The sequence below is a fragment of the Macaca nemestrina genome, chromosome 18 (assembly GCF_043159975.1).
Source record: "Macaca nemestrina isolate mMacNem1 chromosome 18, mMacNem.hap1, whole genome shotgun sequence".
In the NCBI taxonomy this organism is placed as follows: domain Eukaryota; kingdom Metazoa; phylum Chordata; class Mammalia; order Primates; family Cercopithecidae; genus Macaca; species Macaca nemestrina.
In genome coordinates, this window is record NC_092142.1 from 69022858 (window position 1) to 69049547 (window position 26690).

Sequence of the window (26690 nt, forward strand, 5' to 3'; positions counted from 1 at the left end):
CGCTCATTATCAATGAGCCAACTGTGTGTACATGGCTTAGATAAACTCCAAGCGTGTCCCTTACAGTCTTTGCAGCTCCCTCGGTCCCACACACACAGAGGCACATTATTTTGCCCTGGCAGCCAGCACGCCACTGTGGTTTCTTACATAACGGAGGGCGTTGTGTTTGGACTGCTGACTTACCTCAGCTCTGCCATTTCACACCATGCTTTTTCTCCCGCAGCCATTGGCTGCCCCGTCTGTTTCCTGCCTCTGAGTGGAATTAATTGAGGAGGGATGTTTTCTAGATCTTTCGGATTTGCCATCTCCTCTACCCCCCTGCCCAATTATGGATATCCAGAGGCACTCTCTTGAGATGGCCCTTAAGACACTATCAAGGACGATAGCCTTGTAAGAGTTCTTGGATGTTTGCTTGTGGGGACACTCTAAGAGATGTTGGAATTTGGAGCTTCTCTGCTAAGTTATAAACCAGGCGCTGCCATTGAATTTCATTCCAAACTCAACTTCAGCACTAGCCAAAGAGCCTTACCCAAGAAGTTTTAAAACTGTACTTCTCAAAACTATTTGTGAGAAAACAGTCCTTTTTGGTTGTTGTTTTGTTTTAATTTATTTTAAAATATTCTGTCTATTGTGAATCCTTTTATTCTATACTCTGCTCAATGAGACAAATCTATTGAGCACATATGTGCATATTACAGTAGTGTCAGATTGGCACAAAAGTTCCTAAAGTGGGCCAGGCATGGTGGCTCATGCCTGTAATCTCAGCACTGTGGGAGGCCGAGTCAGGAGGATTGGTTGAGTCCAGGAGTTTGAGACCAGCCTGGGCAAATTAGCAAGATTTTGTCTCTACAAAAAATACAAACAAAAATATCAGCTGTGTGCACCTGTGTTCCTAGCTACTCTGGAGGCTGAGGCAGGAGGATCGCATAAGTCCTGGAGGTCGAGGCTGTAGTGAGCTGTGTTCAAGTCACTGCTCTTCAGCCTGGATGACTGAGTGAGACCCTGTCTCAGTTAAAAGAAAAAAAAGTTTCTAAGTGCTTAGAAACTTCAGTACTTTTCTGGTCGCAGAACAGTAACAGTTTGGCCTGTGGGCCATTCTTGGAGTAGCTTCAGATTAAAGGATTACACTGCGAGCATCTGTATCTTTCCTCCAGTTTGTTTCTTTGCTTACTGTGGTTTAGTTCATGACTCTGCAGGGATTATTACATGCTTAGGTCACATGGAATAGTGCATGTTTCTGGCTTCCTCATCACCGTCTCAGAACTTAAACTCTTATTTCCAAAGATTCTACTGTTGTCGGAGGCTGGGCCATGAAATGTCTTCACCTTATGTGTGTGTATTCATGCATAATTACTCATTTTCATATCTACTGCACCTTCTTTCCTTTTTTTGGAGACAGGATCTCATTTTGTCACCCAGGCTGGAGTACAGTGGCATGATCATAGCTCACTGCAGCCTCAACTTCCTTAGCTCAAGCAATCCTCCTGCCTCAGCCTCCCAAGTAGCTGGGACTACAGGCGTGCACCACCATGCCCAGCTAATTTTTGTACTTTTTGTAGAGACAAGGTCTTGCTATGTTACCCAGGCTGATCTCCAACTCCTGGAGGCTCAAGAGATCCTCCTATCTTGGCCTACCAAAGTGCTGGGATTACAGGTGTGAACCACCGTGCCCAACCTTACTACGCTTTCTTGAGAGCTTCTCAAGAGCAAGGAATATTGTGTCCGTCTTTGTGTTCCCTGCACCCAGCACACAACTTGGCTTCCAAGGAGAGGGAATGATGTGTTACATGAGTGGGAAAATGATACCACATTCTCAGTGGCCCTTAAAATTTTTTAAAGTTTCTTTTTGATCTTATTATAAAAGCCCATTGATGGAAAATTAGAAAAAAATAGGAGGCAGGAGAAGAACAATACATAGCATAGTACCAACAGTTAACAAACACCCACCCAGATCTGACCATTGGTATTTCTTTTTTTTTTTTTTTTTTGAGACGGAGTCTCGCTCTGCCGCCCAGGCTGGAGTGCAGTGGCCTGATCTCAGCTCACTGCAAGCTCCGCCTCCCGGGTTCACGCCATTCTCCTGCCTCAGCCTCCTGAGTACCTGGGACTACAGGCGCCCGCCACCTCACCTGGCTAGTTTTTTTGTATTTTTAAAGTAGAGACGGGGTTTCACCGTGTCAGCCAGGATGGTCTCGATCTCCTGACCTCGTGATCTGCCCGTCTCGGCCTCCCAAAGTGCTGGGATTACAGGCTTGAGCCACCGCGCCCGGCCATTTCTTTTGCACCTTGCGTGTATTTTTTTTTTAAACACTAACTACAGCTATTGTGTATCATAAGTGTTTCTAATGTGCTGGGGACTGCGCAGTTTCCTACGTAGATTATTTCGTGCAGTCTTCCCTCTGTGAGAGAGCTACTTTTATCCTCATCTTGCAAGTGAGGAGAACTTAAGCAATTTGCCAGGCACCACATATGCAGATACACATATAACACACATCTACCAAAATGTGATAATCTTCCAATATATGCTTTTAAAATTCATTCATTTTTATTGTAAAATATTGTAAGCATGCAGATACAATTGGAGAAGAATGTAAGAAATACCTGTGGCTTACCATCTTTAGCTCTGTGCTGCATTTGCTACAGGTCTCCCCTTGTTTTTCTGTTTGTTTGTTTGTTTTGTTTTTGAGACAGAATCTCTGTCACCCAGGCTGGAATGCAGTGGCATGGTCTCAGCTTACTGCAGCCTTTACTTTCCAGGCTCAGGTGATCCTCTCACTTCAGCCTCTCGAGTACCTGAGACCACAGGCACATCCTACCATGCCAGGCTAATTTTTGTAATTTTTGTAGAGGTAGGGTTTTACTGTGTTGCTCAGGCTGGTCTCGAACTCCTGGGCTCAAGCGATCTGCTCCCCTAAACCTCCCAAAGTGCTGGGATTACAGGCGTAATCACCGTGCCCAGCCCCTGAAGAGGTCTTTTAACCACCTGTTTTTAATCCCTTGATGTGTAAGATGTTACCAGTACAGCTGAAGGTTCCGTGAACTCTCTGATCTCATTCCCTGTATACAGTGATACATGGGACTTGGGACATGCATTTAAACTGCTATACGGTATTCTGTTAATGAATAGATAAAAATTTACCCATTTACTTGTTTCTAGACAGCTATAAACAATGGCTGCAGTAGGCCGGGCACAGTGGCTCATGCCTGTAATCCCAGCACTTTGGGAGGCTGAGTTGGGCAGATCACAAGGTCAGGAGTTCGAGACCAGCCTGGCCAATATGGTGAAACCCCATCTCTACTAAAAGTGCAAAAATTAGCCGAGTGTGGTGGTGCATGCCTGTAGTCCAAGCTACTCGGGAGACTGAGGCAGAAGAATGGCTTGAACCCGGGAGGAAGAGGTTATAGTGAGCCGAGATTATGCCACTGTACTCCAGCCTGGGCGACAGAGCGAGTCTCCATCTCAAAACAAAAAAAATCAAAACAAAACAAACAGTGAAACAATGGCTGCAGTAAGGTTTTCCTGTGCATGCCTTTTTGTGTACATAGTTTTTTCTTTTTCTTTTTCTTTTTTTTTTTTTTTTTGAGACAGAGTCTTGCTCTGTTCCCCAGGCTGGAGTGTGCAGTGGCACAATCTCAGCTCACTGCAACCTTCGCCTCCCAAGTTCAAGCGATTCTCCTGCCTCAGCCTCCCAAGTAGCTGGGATTACAGGCGCCCACCACCATGCCTGGCTAGTTTTTGTTTTTTTTTAGTAGAGACACGGTTTTGCCATGTTAGCCAGGGTGGTCTCGAACTCCCAGCCTCAGGTGATCTGCCCACCTCGGCCTCCCAGAGTGCTAGGATTACAGGTGTGAGCCACTGCACCTGGCCAGTTATTTCTTAAAGGTTTGTACAGTAACTGGAATTTCTGCATTATAGGAAATGAAGATCTTCAAGTGTAGTAGATATTATCAAATTGCCTGAATCACCTAACCAGTTCGCACTCCTGTGAACATGCGTAAGCATTCCTGCTAAAACTTAGTGTTGTCAGTTGTGTTTCATGTGGGCCAGTCTAATGGGCGTGAATGGTACGTCTTTGAGGATTCAGTTTGAAGTTCCCTGATTACTATTGAGATTGAACCTCTTTTCACGTGCTTTTATTAGGTTCTTTGGTTTCTTCTTTTGTAAATTGCCTATTTATTTTTGTTCATTTTTAAAATTTGTCTGTGTATATATTTATTTTTAATCTGCAGGATTCTTTTTTGTTGTTTTTGTTTTTTTTGAGATGGAGTTTCACTCTTGTTGCCCAGGTTGGAGTACAATGATGTAATCTTGGCTCACCGCAACCTCCGCCTCCCGGGTGCAAGCAATTCTCCTGCCTCAGCCTCCCGAGTAGGTGGGATTACAGGCATGTGCCACCACACCCAGATAATTTTTTTTTGTATTTAGTGGAGATGGGAATTCACCATGTTGGTCAGGCTGGTCTTGAACTCCTGACCTCAGGTGATCCCCCTGCCTCGGCCTCCCAAAGTGCTGGAATTACAGACATGAGCTATCACACCCGTCCAATCTGCAGGATTCTTAATAATGCTAGATACAAATTGCTTCTCAATTATATGCATTGCAAATATTTGCTCCCAGTCTGTGGCTTGTCTTTTCACTTTGTTTATGGTGCCTTTTATTGTACAAGAGTTAATAATTTTAAATAGCCAAATCTGTGATCTTTTTCATGTGTCTTTCGTGTTTTGTCTAAAATTTTTCCCTACTCCGAAGTTATATAAAAATGTTACAGGCCACACTTGGTGGTTCATGCCTGTAACTTCAGCACTTTGGGAGGTTTAGGCAGGTAGATTGCTTGAGCCCAGAAGTTCAAGACCAGCCTGGACAGCAAAAGGTTAAAAATAATTTTTTAGAGGCTGGGTGCAGCGGCTCACGCCTATAATCCCAGCACTTTTGGGAGGCTGAAGCAGGAGGATTGCTTGAGCCCAGGAGTTCAAAACCACCCTGGGTAAAATGACGAGACCCCGTCTCTATTTTTCAAAAAGAGAATTAAAAGGATTTTTTATAGATGCATATATTTTAATGTTGCCAACTTTTTTTTTTTTTTCTTTGAGGTGGAGTCTTGCTCTGTCACCCAGGCTGGAGTGCAGTGGCGCAATCTCAGCTCACTGCAACCTCCACCTCCTTGACTCAAGCGATTCTCCTGCCTCAGCCTCCAGAGTAGCTGGGACTACAGGTGCGTGCCACCATATCTGGCTAATTTTTTGTATTTTTAGTAAAGCCAGGGTTTCACCATATTGACCAGGGTGGTCTCAAACCATTGACCTCAGGTGATCTCCCCGCCTCGGCCTCCCAAAGTGCTGGGATTACAGGCGTGAGTGCCTGGCCAGTGTTGCCAGCCTTTATGGAGGAGCTTGGGCAAAGATAAAAAAGATAGGAAGAAAGAGTTAATTCAGAAGCTTTGGTAGCTGCTCCCATGCCATCCTGTGTTTGGAAGGCATAAAGTGCTGGTTGTTGAGTTATTAAAAGGTTAGTGTGCTTAGATTTAAAGGCTAGTTCCTTATTTCAGGAAGGGTCCTTTGGGGAAGGACTGAGTTTAACACATTTCCCACCCAGTTTACAAAGGACCTACTGAAGCACTAAACACAGTGCACAGGAGGTATGTTCCATTGCAGACAGATTTCTGACTCATAAAACAGCCTGAAAAGATCCCTACAGAAGAAATACATCTTATGGTTCTCCCCGGAAGTGGCGAAAGCTTGGGGGAAGAACAGGACTTGGCTCAGAAACATTTATTATAGGAGCATAGAATAAGAAAATGTGATTTTATGTAGCTTTTGCCTGTGGGGAGCTGAACTTCTGAAGAGGCAGCTTAAAGAATACTTGAGTACTTCCAGTGTATTCTTCCTAAGTTTAATTTTTGTCTGAGTAACCAGCAAGACATCTTTTCTTTAGGGCGTGAAAGGGTTCCGATGTGGTCTTATTTTCTTTTTTTTGAGATGGAGTCTCGCTCTGTCGCCCAGTCTGGAGTGCAGTGGCGCGATCTCGGCTCACTGCAAGCTCCGCCTCCTGGGTTCATGCCCTTCTGCTTCAGCCTCCTGAGTAGCTGGGACTACAAGGCGCGTGTCCCCACACCCGGCTAATTTTTTTGTGTTTTTAGTAGAGACGGAGTTTCATGTGGTCTTATTTTCTAATGGAGAGAGTGGATTTTGATTGAGTTAGCTTTACTAATAATACCCAGTGCCTGTGTCAATAAAAAGTAAGCAAATTAATGAATAATACAAGCTGATAATGCTCTTACCAAGACTGAAATTTGGAGCATTTTGGTATACAATTTATAAGGGCCATTTGAAGAGAATTTCTATTAGCCAGGTGTGGTAGCAAGTCCCTGTAATCCCAGCTACTTGGGAGGCTGAGGCAGGAGAATCACTTGAACCTGGGAGGTAGAGGTTACAATCAGTCAAGATTGCACCACTGCATTCCAGCCTGGGTGACAGAACGAGACTTCGCCTCTAAATAAATAAATAAATAGAGAATTTCTCTAATATTCACTTGAACTCTTTGCCCAGCTTTAATCCCTTTTAGCTTAATCCTATTCTTGGTGAAATGGTGATTCTCTTCAAACAAGTGAATCTGACCAAGAAATATGGTGATCAGAATGGCTGAACACATACTGTAACAATGGGTAATTGAGCATTAATTTCCTGAAGACATATAGGAAACCTTTGACAGGAAAACGTGGTTCAGAAGACCAGACAACTTCCTTTCCGGTAACATGAGAGAGATGTTGATGTTGTTCTAATAATGAGATAGAGATATTTAGCCTTTAACCTGTTAAGATGGCAGTTGTGAGTGAATTGGGATGTGGGGGTGGAACGTGGTTCATATACAACTGAACCAAAGGTAGCTAACATCCATCAGAGCAAAGGTAATTTAGGGAAAAGAAAAAGTACCTAAGATTAATTGCAGTTGGAGACTGCTTTTAAAGTACTTTGAAGTACAAAGACCTCATGTAGTCCATGATCCAACCAAATGTTACTCATTGAAGGCCAAGGAGCAATGTGTTGGGTAGGGACTTAAAACAAGCTTGGTGCTTTGAACACTGTTCCTGAGAGCATCAATGGAAGCTATTGAGGGGGACAGGAGATGACCCACGTGACCAAGATGCAGTGTTGAGACCCATGGGTAGTTTGATTGAAAAGCCTTTTAATCTCAGTGTGAAGGAGTTGCTTATAAGGGACAGAAATGTAACCTCTGACAGGGATGTGCTGATGAAAAGTTGATACCAGTGTCACTTTCTTGGCATGGGGGGACCAAACCAAGACAGTTGGAGGCTCCATCTATGTGGGTCAGTGGCCACTGAGGAGGAACAGGAATCAGGAGGCTCGTCTGGTTGGTGATAGAATCCACCGACTGTGCTGCGTGAATGAAGGGGAGAGATTTGTGTGAATTATGAATAGCCGTGCAGGTGAGGGAGGAGTGAGGTTCTGTGAGAAAGGAAGGAAGGTCAGGTCGTGGATCAGGGAGGACCCACAGGGACATTTAATCTGAGCAGGGGTCCAGTTGCAAAAGGGAAAAATGTAGATACCAAAAAAGGTGATGGAAGAAAGCTCTTGTTCCTCTGGTAACTATTCTTCTCGCTAAGCCAGTTGAAGGGGGTTCATAGAAGGACATTGAGCTTTGTGGGACAATAATAGTCCCTGAAAGAGAGACTTTCATTTCCAGCATCAGCTGCGATCAAAGATGGAAGGGTGGGCCTTATCTGGGCCTGTGTCCTCTGAAGACCTGCTGAAACTGTTGAATATAAGGGAAGAGGACTCAGCACTGATTTCATTTCTGGCAGTGTGTGGGAATACCACTGTCAATTACAGACATTTATTTCATGGAATTTGAAGCGTTACCCTACCTTCATATTAAAACATTAGCCAAAGTGTAATCAATGTTTCTCTCCTTGTCTCAAATGAACATAAAAGATGTCAAAAGTGGAGACTGCTGATAATATGAAAGTTAAAAGAATTTTTTGAATAGAGAAAAATGGCTGGGCGTGGTGGCTCACACCTGCAATCCCAGCACTTTGGGAGGCCAACATGGTGAAACTCCGTCTGTACTAAAATATAAAAAAATTAGCCGGGTGTGGTGGCACATACCTCCCAGCCACTCAGGAGGCTGAGGCAGGGGAATCGCTTGAACCCGGGAGGTAGAGGTTGCAGTGAGCCGAGATTGCGCCATTGCACTCCAGCCTGGTGACAGAGCAAGAATCCATCTCAAAAAAGAAGCAAAAGAAAAGAAAAGAATAAAGAAAAATGTGTTTAAGTTTTGTTTTTAAACTCCAATTGCTACTCTAACAGATATTTTGTCTTTAATAAAAGGGGCAGCCCCTCAAATATTAGTTTTCCAAATAGTGACTGAAAAATGAGCATACTAATATTAGGGCTTTTGTGCCACAAAACTGCCCAAAGAACTGTTTTCAAGGAAGGGAAGGATGCAGCTAAATTCTTAGGGAGTGCTGGAGAGTTCTCAGCTACTTAAATCGCATTAGGAGCAGATGTTATAAAAGAGAGGCTTGCTGCCGTTGGCGCTCAGCGCTTTCATTTTTTAATACTTACCCTTAAGCCAAATATCTTTCTCAGGACTTTCTTCATTTCCAAATTCAGATGAACAAAGAGGGTATCAGATTTGCTCCTCTGTTACCGAGCAGACAGAAGGTATTTGGAGAATACTGTAGTATGTCGGCTGCCTTCTGTGCTAGAAGGCCCTGCCAAATCCCCACAGATGGAACACCAGCCTCTTGAGCTGGCAATATTGTTACTCCTTTGTCTTCAAATCAGAAGGGCATTCAGAGGGAGAAGATCTTTGACTATTCCTAGTGCATATTTTCTTTCTTTCTTTCTTTCTTTTTCTTTTTCTTTTTTTTTTTTGAGTTGGGGTCTGTTGCCTAGGCTGGAGTGCAGTGGTATGATCATGGCTCACTGCAGCCTCCAACTCCCGGGCTCAAGTGATCCTTCTGCCTCAGTCTCCTGAGTAGGTATGATTACAGGTATATGCAAGCACATCTGCCTATTTTTAAAAATTTTTTTATAGAGATGGGATCTTGCTATGTTGCCCAAGCTGGCCTCAAACTCCTGGCTTCAAGTGATCCTCCTGCCTCAGCCTCTCAAAGTTCTGGTACTGCAGGCATGAGCCACTGTACCTGGCCCTAGTGTGCATTTTCGTCTGACCACTTTTGCCAGATCCTGCCCTTTTGGTAAAATACTAAAGGGAATATGAAAATCTCCCTTTTGCAGTGGGAGGAACCAGGGCATCTGGGTCAAATCCCCAGGATTCTCATCAGTCAGAGCCTTGAGCAAGAATGCCCAGGAGAGAAAACATCCCTAGGTGCTATTTAATGGTGTTTGCCATGTTAAATAAGTGAGCAAGAGGCCATTAGCCTGAGGCTGTCTCTGTACTTCAAATTCTTACATAGTGAACTACAACCTAACTTACTACGGAAACCAACCAAAACCCAAATTAGGAGTGTGTGTTTTTTGTAACAAATAGCTGGGTTTCAGCCAGTCACAGGCAAGTGGCTGATCAGACCATGCCCAATTAAGGCAGATGCCCAGCTGTAGCCATTTAGATGATTTCTCTACCTTGCTTCCATGTTCAGCCTCTAAAGACTTGCTCCTCTCACTGCTTGGCAGTGCTCTCTGAACCTCTCCTGGTTCTGAGTGCTGCCCAGTTCATGGATCATTCTTAAATAAATTTGGTTAAATTTATTTTGTCTAATGTTTGTCTTTAAACAGTAGTGCTCTGGTCCTCAACCAAGAGTTGTCCACTTTGGGGATTGTGTAGAACCTCTAGATCTCACTGTTCTTGGGGCCAGGCCTCCTAGTGGTGCAAAATGTGTAGCTTCGTCCAGAAAATCAGATCTGAGCAGAGGGTTGTGATTAAAATGGAACCTAGAAATGAAGACTGTGGACCCATTACAGGTTGAACGTTTCTGTGCTGAAATGCCCCCAAATCCAGAACTTTTTGAGTTCTGACATGATGCTTAAAGGAAATACTCATTGGAGAATTTAGGATTTCAGGTTTTCAGATTAGGGATGTTCAGCTGGTATGTATTCTGCAGATATTCTAAAATCTGAAAACGAAAGTCCAAAGTCTGAAACACTTCTGGTCCCAAGCATCTAGAGAAGGGCCTACTCAACCTGTATAATTCCTCCCTAGTCATTTCGATCCTACCTCGATGCCAGTGCTAGGAAAACTGCTCACTTTGAGATCAGCATTGGGAAGGCATCTGGCACATGGTGGCCATGTAGAAGAGCCCCTATAAATTTCAGTTCATCTTCCTTTTCTTCCTGTTCTTCCTTCCTGCAAAGCATGGTGAAATTCATGGGCTTGGGGGGCAGAGCTGAGTTTGAATCTCATTGAAGAGTTACATAGTTTCTCTGAGCCTCAGTTTCCTCAGTGGTGATGGTAATTCCACCTTAAAGAATGGAGGCAAGGATTGCATACATGGTGTAAGCCTGTAGCTCATGGTAGATTCTCAGTGGTGATGGTGCCTCCTCTGCTTCTTCCTTACCTTGAAAACCTTATGTATCTGTTCCTTTTTTTTTTTTTTTTTTGAGACTGAGTCTTGCTGTGTCGCCCAGGCTGGAGTGCAGTGGCACAATCTCGGCTCACTGCAAGCTCCACCTCCCAGGTTCACGCCATTCTTCTGCCTCAGCCTCCCAAAGTAGCTGTGACTACAGGTGCCCGCCACCACACCCGGCTAATTTTTGTATATTTTTAGTAGAGATGGGGTTTCACTGTGTTAGCCAGGATGATCTCCATCTCCTGACGTCATGATCCGCCTACTTCAGCCTTCCAAAGTGCTGGGATTACAGGCGTGAGCTACTGTGCCTGGCCTTATGTATCTGTTTCTGGACTAGCTTCTGAGGGGCTGATCAATGCAGTCCACTAACCAGACATCCCAGTTTAAATGAGAAATGGCATTAAGTACAGGTGGTATCTATCAGTGTAGACACATCAGGCTTAATAGTAGAAGTTAGGACACTTTTGTTCGTATACAGTTAGCTCTGCTCTAACATATGTGCCCCTAAAAGTCACCACGTGATGCAAAATTATGCAGTTAAAACACAGAGGGGCTAGGCACGTTGGTTTGTGATACTAGCACTTTGAGAGGCTGAAGTGGGAGGATTATTTGAGCCCAAAAGTTCAGGGCCAGCCTCGGCAAAGCAAGACCCCAAGTCTACAAAATAAAATGATTAGCTAGGCCTGGTGGCATGCACTTGTTTCCCTAGCTACTTGGGAGGCTGAGGCAGAGGTATCACTTGAACCCAAGAATCAGAGGCTGCAGTGAACTTTGATCACACCACCACACTCCAGCTTGGGCAACAGAGCAAGACTCTGTCTTTAAAAAAATAAAAATAAAAATATGTTAAGAGGATAAAAACCACAGGGCTTCTGGGGAAAAATGAGTAGGACGTAATGCTAAAAAAATTTGTCAGTGACACATTAAAAAAAAATAGGAACCTAATAATGATAGCAGTTTTACACATGTTAAATGATTACGAAATAGATAACACTACAGTAAATATGGCATTTTCTCTTGAGAAGACCTGAAGTTTGCTTGTGGAAGCAAGTGTCAGAAGTTGGAGCTTGTGAGTATTACTGTGAACTGGTGCATGGAGGGCTATCTGAAATCAGATGGGAGTTGTAACTCCAGATGTTGACAGTGTAGCCTATTAATACACTGTAAACTGAGGAGGCTGCTAGATACCTGTGGGTTTTGTGTATTCTTGTGTCACTCGGTTTAGCTGGGGGAAGTTTTCTGTGTTCATCTAGTGTTTCTCACAGACAAAATCATGCATAAGCAAACAGAATTTCCATTATGCTCACATTGTCCGCTTCTCTGTATCAGTAGCATTGGAACAGATTTGCATTTTTAAAACAAGCATTACAGCAGAACTGACTGTAGTAGCTTGCCAGAAAAGGTCAATTTCTCCTAGACAGTACCCAAAAGTAGAAGTAAATAAATTCAGTGTAAAACATAAAGGCCTGCAGTACCAGTAATATCCTTGAGAAAGTGGTAAGCATTATATAAATACATTTTTACATCCTTTATATATAGGTTACTATGTTCTGGGGAAGTAGAGTTATTGTCAGACATCATGCAAATAACAGGAGTGTGGAGAATGGGTGGTCCTTGGCTGTATTTTGTACTGATCAGGCTTGTGTCTTATCTCTGAATCACCTGATACTTTGGCATTCTTTCAGTAGTGCAGATGAGCCACCCTCAGCACCTTGAGCTTATATTAGCTTACAAACAGACTTGACTTTATAAGTGGAGCAGTATAAAATAACAATACATTGTGTTTCTGTATTCACCCAGATCTCTTTTAAGATACGCTGTAAATGAATCCTATATTACAAAAATAAATGTAAGCATGAATATATATGATGCTCGGAAAACAGGGGTAGTCATAGAACCTGACTTTAAGCCGGGTGCAGTGGCTCACTCCTATAATGCCAGCACTTTGGGAGGCCAAGGTGGGCGGATCTTCTGATTGAGCTCAGGAGTACCAGACCAGCATTGGCAACATGGTGAGACCCGTCTCTATCAAAAATTAAAAAATAAAAATAGCTGGGCATGGTGATGTGTGCCTGTAGTCCCAGCTACTTGGGAGACTGAGGTGGGAGGATTGCTTGAGCCTGGGAGGTGGAGGCTGCAGTGAGCTGAGATTGCACCACTGCACTTCAGCCTGGGCAACAGAGTGAGACCCTGTCTCATTAAAAAAATAAAGAATCTGTGACTTTAACAGGTTGGGTAGATGAAAAAGAGTGGAGGGCCTATAGATGATCTTTTGGAGGGGTCTGTGAAACCCAGAAATTGCAATACAAATTTTTGTCATAAGTGCATTTTGAAGGGAAAGGGTCCTCATCTTTCATCATGTTTCCAAAGGGACCTTTGATTGTGAAATGGTGGAGAAATGCTAAATTGATTTTTAAATCCATGGAATATATATTCCTACGGGTCATTTAGGGAAATTTAGAGTGATCTATAGTGGATGCTGGTCCATTGATTCCATACAGGGGAGCTATTATAGTTTCTTCAAGAAGCACTCCTGGCTGGCACCCTCAGCCACGCAGGAACCGGCTTCGCCATTGGGTCAACCTCACATGTCATCTTTGATGCTTCTTGTAAATTAGCCACATGAGTGGTGAAGGTCTTCCTTCCTAACAGGGGCCTATGCCTTTCCACTGTGTGTCTCATGCTACCCTTGACTTTATTTTTCAGATGGGAACAGCGAGAGCTGCCCAATGGACGTGTCTATTATGTTGATCACAATACCAAGACCACCACCTGGGAGCGGCCGCTTCCTCCGGGGTAAGTCATCCCCTGAGAAGACCTGAGACTCTGGAACTGACACCATGAGTCACCCAATTGCTTCTTGAAATGGTCCCTTTCTGCAGAGGTAGCATAGCACAGTGACGTTTATTCCGGGTCACTTGATTGCTTTTCCTATCCACTTACCTTAATATTGCTCCCATGTCTTAGGACATATTAGAATTATTAGGCTGGGCGCGGTGGCTCAAGCCTGTAATCCCAGCACTTTGGGAGGCCGAGGCGGGCAGATGACGAGGTCAGGAGATCGAGACCATCCTAGCTAACACGGTGAAACCCCGTCTCTACTAAAAAGAATACAAAAAAAAAAAAAAAAAAAAAAAAACTAGCCGGACAAGGTGGCAGGCGCCTGTAGTCCCAGCTACTTGGGAGGCTGAGGCAGGAGAATGGCGTGGACCCGGGAGGCGGAGCTTGCAGTGAGCTGAGATCGCGCCACTGCACTCCAGCCTGGGTGACAGAGCGAGATTCCGTCTCAAAAAAAAAAAAAAAAAAAAGAATTGTTAGAGGATCTCTGGGAAACAAAAGGCGCATGGAAGGCCAAGATAGAGCATTGCTGCGTTTCACCGTGCCCTGTGCCCCGCCTGTCCCTAAAGGCAGAGTGCTTCTCATTCGGCAGGGCTTTGTGAGAATGCCGCCAAGTTATCCAAAACCAAAGGATGAGAGAGGCTTCCAAGACAGGGAAGACTGTCCAAGTTCAAGGAGAAGGGATTTGGTTCCCTGTCTGCCAGGGACAGAAAGTTCTTTCCACATGTGTCTCCTGGTCCCGAGAGCTTTCAAAAGGGAACGTATTCTGCTTCAAGAAAGAATCACCTCCCAGTGAAGTAGCCATGAAGCGCTCCTGTATAAAATATACATACTTCCCCCTGCCCTGAGTTTGTGGAGGGAAAGGCTGTCAGAAGTGGGGACTCTCAGGAGAGCCCACGTGGCTTGTTTGGTTTAGCTGTCAGGAGTGTGCCACACACATCCCACCTCATCTTCTGGTCCCATAATTCTCCGTGGATGGGCTGCTTTTAGCTCCAGTTTTCCAGTAGGATGCTTGAGTTTTCCTTTTTTCTGTACCTCCTGGAGGATGAAACTCATAACCTGTCATCATCAGTGCTCACTCTGTTTTCCACTTTGACTTGAAGTCAAATAAGTTACGAAAGTTAAACATGGACTTCTCAAATTAAATAAATAAATAAATAAGAATAAAAAATAAAAACAGGTTGAGCGTTTTGTTATGAAAATTATGAAAATGTTCTTATTATGGAAAATTTCAAATAGATATAGAGAGAATAATATTACAAACCCCCACATAGTCAACATTTAGCTTCAAAAATTATCAACTCATGGCGGGTTTTGTTTCATCTGTACAAACTAGTCGGCACACTATGATGGCCTGTGGGCAAAACCCAGCTCTCTGACTGTTTTTGTAAATAAGGTTTTATTGGAACACAGCCACACATATTTGTTGACTTATTGTTTTTGGCTGCTTTTGTACTTCATTGGCAGAGTTGAGTAATTGCAGCAGACTCTATGGCTTGCAAATCCTAAAATAATTACTTTGTGTGGCCCTTTATAGAAAAAATTTGCTAGCTCCTGATCTGTAACCCTCCACCCATCCCCCACGCTCTGATCTAGGTAATTTTGAAGCAAATCTCAAACACGAACACAAACACATCATTTTTCCATATTTCAGTATATATTTCTAAAACATATTCTTTTATTAAAAGTAAAGCTCCAATATCATTAGCGGTATTTTGTTTATATTATCAAATACCCAGTCAATATTTGACTTTCTATAATTGTGTCACAAATTAAACATTGACTTTAACAGTATGTATTACACACTTGTACTTTGTGTACTTTATAACGTGCACTTTAAAACAGCAGGAGCTCTGTGTACTGTGGCTTTTTTTTTTTTAGATGGAGTCTCGCTCTGTTGCCCAGGCTGGAGTGCAGTGGTGCGGTCTCCGGCTCACTGCAACCTCCACCACCTGGGTTCAAGTGATTCTCCTGTCTCAGCCTCCTGAGTAGCTGGGATTACAGGCGCCCACCACTATGCCCAACTGATTTTTTGTATTTTTAGTAGAGACAGGGTTTCACCTTTGACCAGGCTGGTCTTGAACTCCTGACCTTATGATTCGCCTGCCTCGGCCTCCCAAAGTGCTGGGATTACAGGCGTGAGACACTGCGCCCAGCCTACTGTGGCTTCTTCTTAACCTTACTGGTCTAGGAGGGATGTAGGCCTTGACCCAATGAACATTTGCATGGAATTTAAGTAAAGATATGCAGTGATATCTTCTAAGGATGGCTGGGGACTTGCTCTCCTCCCGGTGTTGAGGTGGGACACTACTAATCAAGCTGTCTTATTTCCAGGGTAGTTTTCATGTTTTCCTGGGAGATGGCTCACCTGTACACCCTGCATAGCTTATTAGTTCTTCCTGAGTTTTAGATCAAGAACTTTGGTCCTCTAGCTCTCATTTCTGCTCTGTAATCACAGGGGATCCAGAGAGAACAGAATGAATGCTTAAGCTTTCATTTCTCATTAATGGCAGAAGTCCTGCCTCCAGGGAAGTATTAACCATGATGAAAACAATTTTGAAACTACAGATGGAGCCATGATCTCTACAGACCTAGTCCCCGGGGAGCAAGATTGAACCAACGATTCACTTTGTCATGGCCATCCCTGTATAGGAAACCCACAGGAAACTCGTATGAGAATGGGTCCTTCTATCCAGGAGCAATAAGTATTGGACCTAGTAGCTCAGGGTGAATGCAACCATTTGCTCATCAGTCACTCTTAAGCTATGCTCAGACCAGAGGTAAGCGAAGAGTGATCACTGCGAAACAGCAGGATTGAGGAGGCCTCACAGAGGGAAGTGGCTCCAACTCCTGCAGGAAGATGATCCAGGTTGTGGGGACAGCGGAGGTGGCTGCGTGCATGTGGGAATGGAAAGGATATGGATGGGGAAGGATGCACGGGGCGGTTATGCTGGAGTGGAAGGGTTGTATGAAGTAAAGATGCTCAGAGTGTCCCCAGAGGGGCTCTCAGGTTTGGGGAAGATGCCCACTGGAGCCAAAGAGGGTGGAAGGGCTGACTGGGCCTCCAGTCACTGTTCTGCGCAATATTTCAACTGAAATAAAGAGTGCAGTTGTGCTGCTTAGAAGTAGAAATTCAACACAGCAGAGCACTTCTAGTTAAACATGTGGCTTGAACATGTGTTCATTTCTGTTCTTCCTGAAAACCCACTAAAATAGTAATAAAGGTATTAAAAAGGCATAAACCTTCAACAGTAAAGGAATGGAGGAGGAGAAACAGCATATGGGAGATGTTAATCAAAGTTTAGTTTCTGGTAGATAAATGGCAGAGCTGAGAGAACCGAAACCCACACCTGCAGGATGAGGAATCCACCAAGAAGCCGGCTGATTTGCACCATGGGGCCCTGGAAAGCCTCAGCGATTAGAGGCACCAAGGATGGGTGTGGAATGAGATTAAAACCTTGGCTGGGCATGGTGGCTCACGCCTGTAATCCCAGCACTTTAGGAGGCTGAGGCGGGTGGATCATGAGGTCAGGAGATTGCGACTATCCTGGCTAACACGGTGAAACCCCATCTCTGCTAAAAATACAAAAAGATTAGCCAGGCGTGGTGGCACACACCTGTAGTCCCAGCTACTTGGGAGGCTGAGGCAGGAGAATTGCTTGAACCCGAGAGGTGGAGGTTGCAGTGAGCTGACATTGCACCACTGCACTACAGCCTGGGCGACAGAGCAAGACTCCATCTCAAACAAACAAACAAACAAAACCTCATTGCTTTTAGATCAGTGGGAAGATAAGTTGGAAGTTTGTGCAGGGATTTGGAGTCACACACACACACACACACACACACACACACACACACACACACACAGAGCCTCATGCCTGCCTCTGACATTGAGAAGCTGCAGAGAGAGCGGGAGGACCTGGTCTGAGGACACAAACTATAGCTGAAGGCCAGGATGAACTCAGAAACAAGAGATTAAATGCAGATGGTATCTCCATTCCCCAGGCTGAAAATTGGAGGGTAGTTTTGTTTGTTTGTTTGTTTTTGTTGGGGAAAGTGGTCAGTCTAACAGAAAGAAACATAGATTGTGATATTTGGGAACCTTCTAGTGAAATAGCTGAGACTCTTCCTGGTCACTCTGTAGTTTGTGGCGCCCAGCTGAGGATACAGAAGTTAGTCAGTGTTTTAGTGGCTCACTCTTAAATGTGATTGAACACAGCTGGGCGTGGTGGCTCACACCTGTAATAGTAGAACTTCCAGCGGCCAAGGCGGGAGGATCACTGGAGTCCAGGAGTTCGAGACTAGCATGGGCAACATAGAGAGAACCAGTCTCTACGAAAAAGAAAATAATAATTTTTTTTTTTGAGACATAATTTTTGCTCTTGTTGCCCAGACTGGAGTGCAGTGGCACAGTCTTGACTCACTGCAACCTCCACCTCCCAGGTTCAAGTGATTCTCCTGCCTCAGCCTCATAAGTAGTTGGGGTTATAGGCACATGCCACCATGCCCAGCTAATTTTTGCAAATTTTTTTTCCAGTAGAGATTAGTAGAGATGGGGTTTCACCATGTTGGCCAGGCCGGTTGGCTGGTCTCGAACTCCTGACATCAGGTGAGCCACCTGTTTAAGCCTCCCAAAGTGCTGGGATTACAGACGTGAGCCACCACCCCGGCCAAAACAAAAAAAAAAATTTAAATTAGCTGAGTGTGGTGATGCGCGCCTGTGTTCCCAGCTACTCAGGAGGCTGAGGTGGGAGAATCACTTGGGCCTGGAAGGTTGAGGCTGCAGTGAGCCGTGATTGTGCCACTGCACTCCAGCCTGGGTGACGGAGCAAGACCCTGTCTCAAAAAATAATAATAAGAAGTAAAAATAAATGTGACCAAACAGCCAAAGATTAGCAGACAGAAAAAAGAGACTTGGTGAAAAGAATATAGGAAGCTGAAAAACAACTTTGGAAAGGAAAATCAAATTATAATTGATATCCTCAAAGATTTGGAAGAAAATAATGGCATCTGTGCAACAAGAACAGGAGGCCATGAAATGGACCAGGCAGAAAACAAGAGCTTTTAGAAATTAATATATATGACAACAGAAATGAAAAATTCAGTAGAATTGTTGAAAGATAAATTTGGGCCAGGCACGGTGGCTCATGCCTGTAATCCCAGCACTTTGGGAGAGCGAGGCAGGTGGGTCACCTGAGGTCAGAAGTTTGAGACCAGCCTGGCCAACATGGTAAAACCCCATCTCTACCAAAAATACAAAAATTGTGCCAGGCGTGGTGGTGCATGCCTGTAATCCCAGCTACTCGGGAAGCTTAGGCAGGAGAATCGCTTGAACCCAGGAGGCAGAAGTTGCAGTGAGCCGAGATGACGCCAATGCACTCCAGCCTGGGGTCACCGAGTGAGACTCTGTCTCAAAAAAAAAAAAAAAAGAAAAAGGAAAAAAACATTTAACATCTGAAGAATAGTTCTTTAGCAAGAACTTGCTGAATAGCAAGAAAGAACAGAGAAACAGGCAATAGGAAATGATTAGAAAAGAAAATTGCCAGGACTGAAGTATCCAGATTCAAACAGCTCACCACATGCCTAGCCCAGAGGACAAAAAAAGACTCACCCCAAGGCTCATCTGATTGAATTTCCAAGTGTCAAGAGACAACCTCAGAACTTCCAGTGGGAAAAAACAGAGTACCTAGAAAGGGTCAGGAACCAAGAGTGCCATCCTTCTCAACAGCTGTAGAGCAGGACCTTCACAACTCCGATGGAAAATGATTTCCTGCTGGGCGCAGTGGCTCAAACGTCTAATCCCAGCACTTTGGGAGGCCAAGACAGGAGGATCGTTTGAGTCCAGCAGTTCAAGACCAGCCTGGGCAACATAGTGAGACACTGTCTTTTCGAGAAACAAAAAATTAGCCCAGCATGGTGGTGCGTGCTTGTAGTCCTAGCTATTTGGGAAGCTGAGGTGGGAGGATCACTTAAACTGGGAGGTTGAGGCTGTAGTGAGCCATGATCATGCCATTGCACTCCAGCCTGGGCAACAGCAAGACCCTTTCTCAAACAAAAAAGAAAATGATTTCCTGTCTAGAAATCAACTTTGAGTTATTTTAACATTTGAATGTGAGAGTAGAAATAAAGGCATCTTCAGACATTCTGGGCTTCAAAAAATTAACCTTGATACATCCTTTCTCGAAAGCTACTCCATGATTTATCTCACCACCAAATCCCACCAGGAAGCCAAGAAAGAAGAATGAATGGGATGCGAGACACAGAGAACTTAACCCCAAGGCCGTGGAATCTCCCAGGAGGAGGAGAAGGGAAGGCGAGTCAGGTCAAGGACACAGAGCAGGTGTAAGATGGACACACAACTGTCCACGTCAGATGAGGGAGAGATGTGGCCGAGAGAGCAAGGCCACTGCCAGGCCACCTGTCCTGTCTGAGAATCTGGGGATGCGTCAGTGATAGGTTCTTGAAAACCACACAGAAGGCAAAAAGGACATTCTTACCTCCAGAAAAAAGAAAAAAGTTGTTACAAGTAAGGAAATATACTTACAGTATTCTACATTGTCATAATCCAAACTCTGAATATTGATTTAATGGTGATTTTCCATATTGAGGGGACGAGGGGAGGAGATAGTTGAGGGATGGAGTACAATACCTACATCCTCATTCCTCATCTTTGGTAGTGGAAAGTCCATAAGCGATAGCAAATAGGGCAACCCCCCCCCCAAAAAAAAAACAAAAACAAAAACAAAAAAACAAAAACAAGAAATCATGAGCCAGGCTTGGTGGTGCACACCTGAGACTACTCAGCTACTCAGGAAGCTGAGGCTGGAGGATAACTCCAGCCCAGCAGTTCAAATCCAGTTTGGGGAACATAGTGAGGCCCTGTCTCTGTATTAAAGGAAAGACAAAAAGCAATGAAATAGGCATGTTATTTAGAGACACAGATGTACACATATACTAGTAGAAGCAATTGAAAGTTGAAAGTGGTTGTCCATGGGGAACAGGAGTCAGCAATGGGGCAAGAGACTGTGGTTTTTCATTATATTCCCTGCAGTCCTGTTTGTGTTTCAAAACTATATACATATGGCTTTGGGCCAGGTGCAGGGGCTCACACCTGTAATCCCAGCACTTGCACTTTGGGAGGCTGAGGTGAGAGGATTGCTTGAGCCCAGGAGTTTGAGACTAGCCTGAGCAACACGGGGAGACTCCCATGTCTACAACAATTTTTTTAAAAAAACTAGTTGAGTGTGGTGGTGCATTCCTGTGGTCCCAGCTACTCAGGAGGCTGAGATGGAGGATTGCTTAAGCCTGGGAGGTAAGGCTGCAGTGAGCCATGATCCTACTACTATACTCCAGCCTGGGGTAGACAAATTATGAGAAAGCTAGGAAGGTTCCAGATTTTTGTGAGTCTTACGTACTTACTAAAGGATTTTGACTCAAGGGCAGTGGGGAGTCAATTGAAGTGTTGTTGTTGTTTTTTGAGACAGGATCTCACTCTGTGGCCCAGGCTGGAGTGCAGTAGCATAACCATAGTTCACTGTAGCCTTGACCTCCCAGGCTCAAGCAGTCCTCCTGCCTCAGCCGCCCAAGTAGCCGGGACCAAGGGCGTACACTCCACCTCCCCCAGCTAATTTTTAAAAAATATTTTTGTAGAGATGGGGGTCTCCCTCTGTTGCCTTGGCTGGTCAATTGAAGTTTTTGAGCAGGAGTGTGACCCAAGGGCTCAGTCTAGTGGTTTACTCTGATGGCTGTTTATAGGCTGGATGGAGTGGGGAGGTTAATTCCAGGGTAGGTGCAGTAGTCCAGGGGTGAGGTGATACAGATCTGGACATAGGAGTGGAAAATGGAAAGTCAGAGGCAGGGAGACAGTGAAAAAGCAGTAGTCAGGCTGAGTGATTGACTGATAGCAGTGGGAATGATGTTGGCCTGGTTTCATCCCTGGGAGGAGAACTGACACGAGGAAACTGAGGAAAGACCTGGGTGTGGGGACAGAGCTGTGGCATTCAATTGAATGAAGGGTGACAGCCAGTCATGAAGGTGAGGCACTCCAGCAGGCAGAATCCAGACAAAACCTGGGAACTGACTGTGGGTCCTAGGAACCATTTGAGGGAAAACCATTTTTAGGGAGGCCTTGAGTTAAAAAAAAAAAAAAAAAAAATCATTGAGGCCAGGTGCAGTGGCTCATGCCTGTAATCTCAGCACTTTGGGAGGCCGAGGTGGGGGAATCGTTTGAGTCCAGGAGTTCGAGACCAGTCTGGGCAACATGGTGAAACTCCATCTCCACTAAAAATATAAACAGTGAGACTCTGTTTCAAAACAAAACAAAACCAAAGACCATACAACATGTTTTCATTGGCGCCTTATATCAGGAGAGTTTCAGTTGCAGGTAACAAAAGTTGTTATCAAAGTTGGCTTAAATAATGAAGGCAATGTATTGGCTCATGTAATGGAAAATTCTAGATATCCTGATTCCAAGCGAAGCTTGGGCTACTCAACAATATCACCAAGGAATTGGCTTTTCTCCCATTTTTCTGCTGTGCCATCCACTGGGTCAACTTCCTATTGTCTCTGGGTCCTAAATTATAGCCAGTGGCCCCCAGGACCGCATGCTTACACAGTCATATTCAGAAAAGATGAGCGACTGTTAGTTTTCCTAGATTTGCTAGCAGAAGTCCTGAGACTGGCTGTGGCTGGCTCAGCATACGTCACATGTGCACTTCTGGTCCAGGCAACCATGCAGCTCTGAGGTTGGGAACAGAGTCAGCTTCCCCAGAACCACATGGATCCCCAAATTAGAAATTGAGAGCTAATGGCAAGGAGGGATTGGGTGCTGTGGAGGCAACCACAGATGTCTGCTATCGCCAGCTAAGCCCCAGCAACCTCTGTGACAGGGCCTGCCTGGCTGTGCTAGGCATCCTGAGACTTTTCTAGAATTGAGGGATGGGAGTGGGGTTGTCATTATATTCATTCTGAGGTTCCTGTTTCCAGCTGGGAAAAACGCACAGATCCCCGAGGCAGGTTTTACTATGTGGATCACAATACTAGGACCACCACCTGGCAGCCTCCGACCGCGGAGTACGTGCGCAACTATGAGCAGTGGCAGTCGCAGCGGAATCAGCTCCAGGGGGCCATGCAGCACTTCAGCCAAAGATTCCTCTACCAGGTGAGAGGGCAGGCGCTTGGCCTGAGGTGGGGGCGCCTCCCTGCCCTTGCGCACGTGCAGCCTCACCGCGTTCTCTGTTGACCTGCTTGGTGAGCAGGGAAAACAGCGTCTGGCAACGTCAGCGCTCTGCCCCTGGAGATTTCACTCATCACAGTGAAATTCCTCAAATTCCAGCGTTCCTCACTCAGCAGCTCCGTGTCTAGCCTCTGTGTTTAAGGAATCAACATGTCTAAAACTGAGTTCCCCATCTTTCTTCCAAGAGCGGCTTTCATTTCTGCCCCCTTCATTCAAGTCCATTTTCCCTGACTTGCACCCTGAAGGTCAGCTTTAACTTCTCCCATCCCTCACCTTTCCAGATCAAAGCAATCACCAGGCAACATAGTCAGACCCCCGTCTCTTAAAAAAAAAAAACACAAAAAACTGCTACTGTTTTTTGTTAGATCTTTATTATCTGACAGATTCTCAAGGATGAAAGATCCTTGGGCTCATCTAGATCAGGGATTGGCAAATAATAGTCCATGGGCCAAGCTGGCCTGCCACTTCATTTTGTTAATAAAGTTTCATTGAAACATAAGAACACCCAGCAGTTTACATATTAATGGTGGCTGCTTTCGTGGTACAAAAGAGTTGAGTATCACAATAAAGACTGTAACTCAGAAATCCTAAAGTAGCCTAAGCCTACTGTCTGACCCTTTGCAGAAAAAGTTTATCTTTAGTCTAGCTGAGCCTCCTGTCTGGTGCTTGATCATCTTCTGCCCCTTCCCATCTGAATTGCTAGAGCAGCCTCTAAGTTCTTCTCTCCATTGACCTTCTCTCTCTTCCAGTCCATCTGGCCTATTTCCTCCAGAGCAGTCTTCAAATGTTATTGTCATTGCATCCATTTACTGGCTCAAAACCTTTTGTGGTCATTACCTAAAAGAGTAAATTTAAATTTTATTTTCTTTTTTTCTTTTTTCTTTTTTCTTTTTTTTTTGAGATGGAGTCTTGCTCTTTTGCCCAGGCTGGAGTGCAGTGGCACAGTCTCAGCTCACTGCAACTTCTGTCTCCCAGGTTCAAGCAGTTCTCCTGCCCCAGCCTCCCAAGTAGCTGGGATTACAGGTGCCCGCCACTACACCTGGCTAATTTTTGTAGTTTTAGTAGAGATGGGGGTTTTACCATGTTGGCCAGGCTGGTCTTGAACTCCTGACCTCAAGTGACCTGCCCTTCTCAGCCTCCCAAAGTGCTGGGATTACAAGCATGAGCCACCATTCCCATCAACATTTAAATTTTCTTTTCTTTTCTTTTCAAGACGGAGTTTCGCTCTTGTTGTCCAAGCTGGAGTGCAGTGGCACAATCTCAGCTCACTGCAACCTCCACCTCCTGGGTTCAAGTGATTCTCCTGCCTCAGCCTCCCAAGTAGCTGGGATTACAGGTGCACGCCACTATGCCTGGCTAATTTTTTGTATTTTTAGTAGAGATGGGGTTTCACCATGTTGGTCAGGCTGGTCTCAAACTCCTGACCTCAGGTAATCCTCCCACCTCGGCCTCCCAAAGTGCTGGGATTACAGGTGTGAGCCACCACGCCCGACCCACATTTATATTTTCTAGTCCAGAATTCTGGGTGCTCTGGTTTCAAACTAACTGCCTGAACAGTCTCCCATACTGTGTCCCTTTGGGAACCCTCCCAGTTCTACCGGCTGGAGTCTCCATCCCATTAGAGGGTCCACAGTGACCTGGACTTGGGGAAGCCCAGCCGCACAGCCTCTTTGGTAGGGAGACGTGGGACTGCCAAGTTGGCTGATTATCTTTTCTCAGAATACTTTAGGTGTGAAGGTTGGGATCTACAGCAGAACTAACACAGGGTATGATGGTGCCTTCCAGGCTGGAAATGTTTTGAGCTGGGCCCCTGACCTTTTTTTTTTTTTTTTTTTGAGACAGGGTCTCATTCTGTGTCACCCAGGCGGGAATGCAATGGCATGATCATGTTTATTGCAGCCTTGACCTCCTGGGCTGAAGCGATCCTCCTACCTCAGCCCCCTGAGGTAGCTGGGACTACAGGCATGCACCACCACACCTGGCTAATTTTTCATATTTTTAGTAGAGATGGGGTTTTGCCATGTTGCCCAGGGTGGTCTTGAACTCCTGGGCTCAGGCGATCCACCTGCCTTGGCCTCCCAAAGTGCTAGGATTACAAGTGTGAGTCACCGCACCCAGCCGATGGACCTCCGACTTTTGATCATCAGCCATAAGTCACTGTAGCATCTCCCTTGGTTAGTTCTGTCTGTGGGGATGGATTGCTCATCATACAGGGAGGAAACCATGGAGGGCCTCAGTTTCCTTAGCAGGGGTCAGCAGAAAGTGTGGTGTTTGTCTTAGTAAGTTGCCTGCAGGGTCGATGGTCATGCCTGTCTCCAGCCAGGGCCCCGCTGTCTAGCCCAGTGCAGCACTGCACACTTTCTTGGGCCAGGCTTCCCACCCATGCCTGCCACACATGCCTGACATCCAATTCTGGCATGTTTCAGAATTGGATGGAATCTTCGTCTTTCACCACATTTCAGTGATTGCTCCTTTTGAGCTGGGCCCCAAAGATTTTGCCTGCCATTTTCTTGGGTGGCTGTGGCTGCAAAACTGGGAAGGTCTGGGGCGTCTTTCTTCTTTGACCTATCTGTCTTTTGACTTAGAGACAAGGACATATTTTAGGAGTTTCACATGGTTTTTGTCTGCCTGATTATCCAACTTTTCTCATTTAAAAAAAAAAAATTGAACTGAGTATTCTGATACACACCTGTAATCCCAGCAACTCGGAAGACTTGGGGGTGGGAGGATCGCTTGAGCCCAGGAGTCTGAGGCTGCAGTGACCTATGATCGTGCCACTGCACTCCAGCCTGGATGACAGTAAGATCCTGCCTTAATAAATGAATGAATAAAATAAGATGCATTAAAGCAATTTTTTTCCCCCTTAATAGCCACCAATTAGGTTCTGTAGGTTGATCAAGATGTTGGTGTGTGAAAGGGAAGAGTCCCAGATTCAGGAGCTCACATCTGCCTGGTCTTTTGGAGTCTTCCTTCCTTTTGCCTGCCTCTCTTAGCAACATTATTCTGGGTTTTTAGAGATAGAACTTTGACTTGGAGGGTTCCCTAGAAGTAAAAATCGAACACTAAAAAATTGTTCTTTCTGAATACGCTAAAATGGTTTTCTCAGCCTCGCTGGGGATGTGGGAGGGTTCTGCATGGAGGTGGTGGTTACCTTTTCTCCATGAAACAAGACTCATATTGAAAAATGTGGCAGGAATCTTTCTTTGGTCTGCTTTCAGTGTCTCTCTGTTGATTTTCCTCCCCCTCTGGCATTGGTTTTCTCCTCTTGTTTGCTATGGTGCCATGTCCTGGTTACAAGCAAGAAGGGTTGCTTTCACATAGTTATTTTGGGGTTTGGCTTAGGCCCAGAGTTTGACTCGGAAGACTTAAGATCCAATACCAGACTAGCGGCCTCCCCCCCTCCTCTTGCTGGGCTTCGACTGAGACCTTGTTCTTCTTTGCTGTACTGCAGAAACCATGCAATAGAGTTCAAAATGGAAATCAAGGGAATCCCAGATCGCAGTCTCCTGTAATTCCTTCCTGCTGTCTGCCTCAACACACACCTATGCCAGTTCCTCTAAATTCTAGTTCTTAGTTTTTCTGCCATGTTTCCCTTTCCTAACTCACGAATGTGCTAATGTTGCCCACGATCATCATGTATCTTTTCGTTTGCTTGTTTCACCCTTGCAGTTTCCTTTTGCCCTCTTGTGTCGTGTTCCTGCTAGGACCCACTGAAGATGCCCGGCACAGCCTTGCACGTTGTGCTGTTGTGACGGGACCATCACATGGCCGGCAACTTCTGGGGCATCTCTCTCTGCAGTATTGAAACAGATTATTTTGACCGGGCGCGGTGGCTCACGCCTGTAATCCCAGAACTTTGGGAGGCTGAGGCAGGCGAATCACTTGAGGTCGGGAGTTCGACACCATCTTGGCGAACATGGCGAAACCCCGTCTCTACTAAAAATACAAAAATTAGCTGGGCGTGGTGGCGGGCACCTGTAGTCCCAGCTACTTGGGAGGCTGAGGCAGGAGAATCACTTGAACCCAGGAGGCAGAGGCTGCAGCGAGCTGAGATCGCGCCACTGCAC

General features: G+C 45.2%; 1 protein-coding gene across 2 annotated transcripts in view; it reads left to right on the forward strand.

The window, feature by feature from the left end:
• LOC105491347 (WW domain containing E3 ubiquitin protein ligase 2) overlaps positions 1-26690 on the forward strand; it is a 181207-nt gene that overhangs the window by 134551 nt on the left and 19966 nt on the right. For both annotated transcript variants that reach the window (XM_071084849.1, XM_071084850.1), the window contains exons 9-10: positions 13257-13346; positions 22374-22548. In XM_071084849.1, the coding sequence (XP_070940950.1) occupies positions 13257-13346; positions 22374-22548 (265 nt within the window). The remainder of the gene's footprint in view (positions 1-13256; positions 13347-22373; positions 22549-26690) is intronic.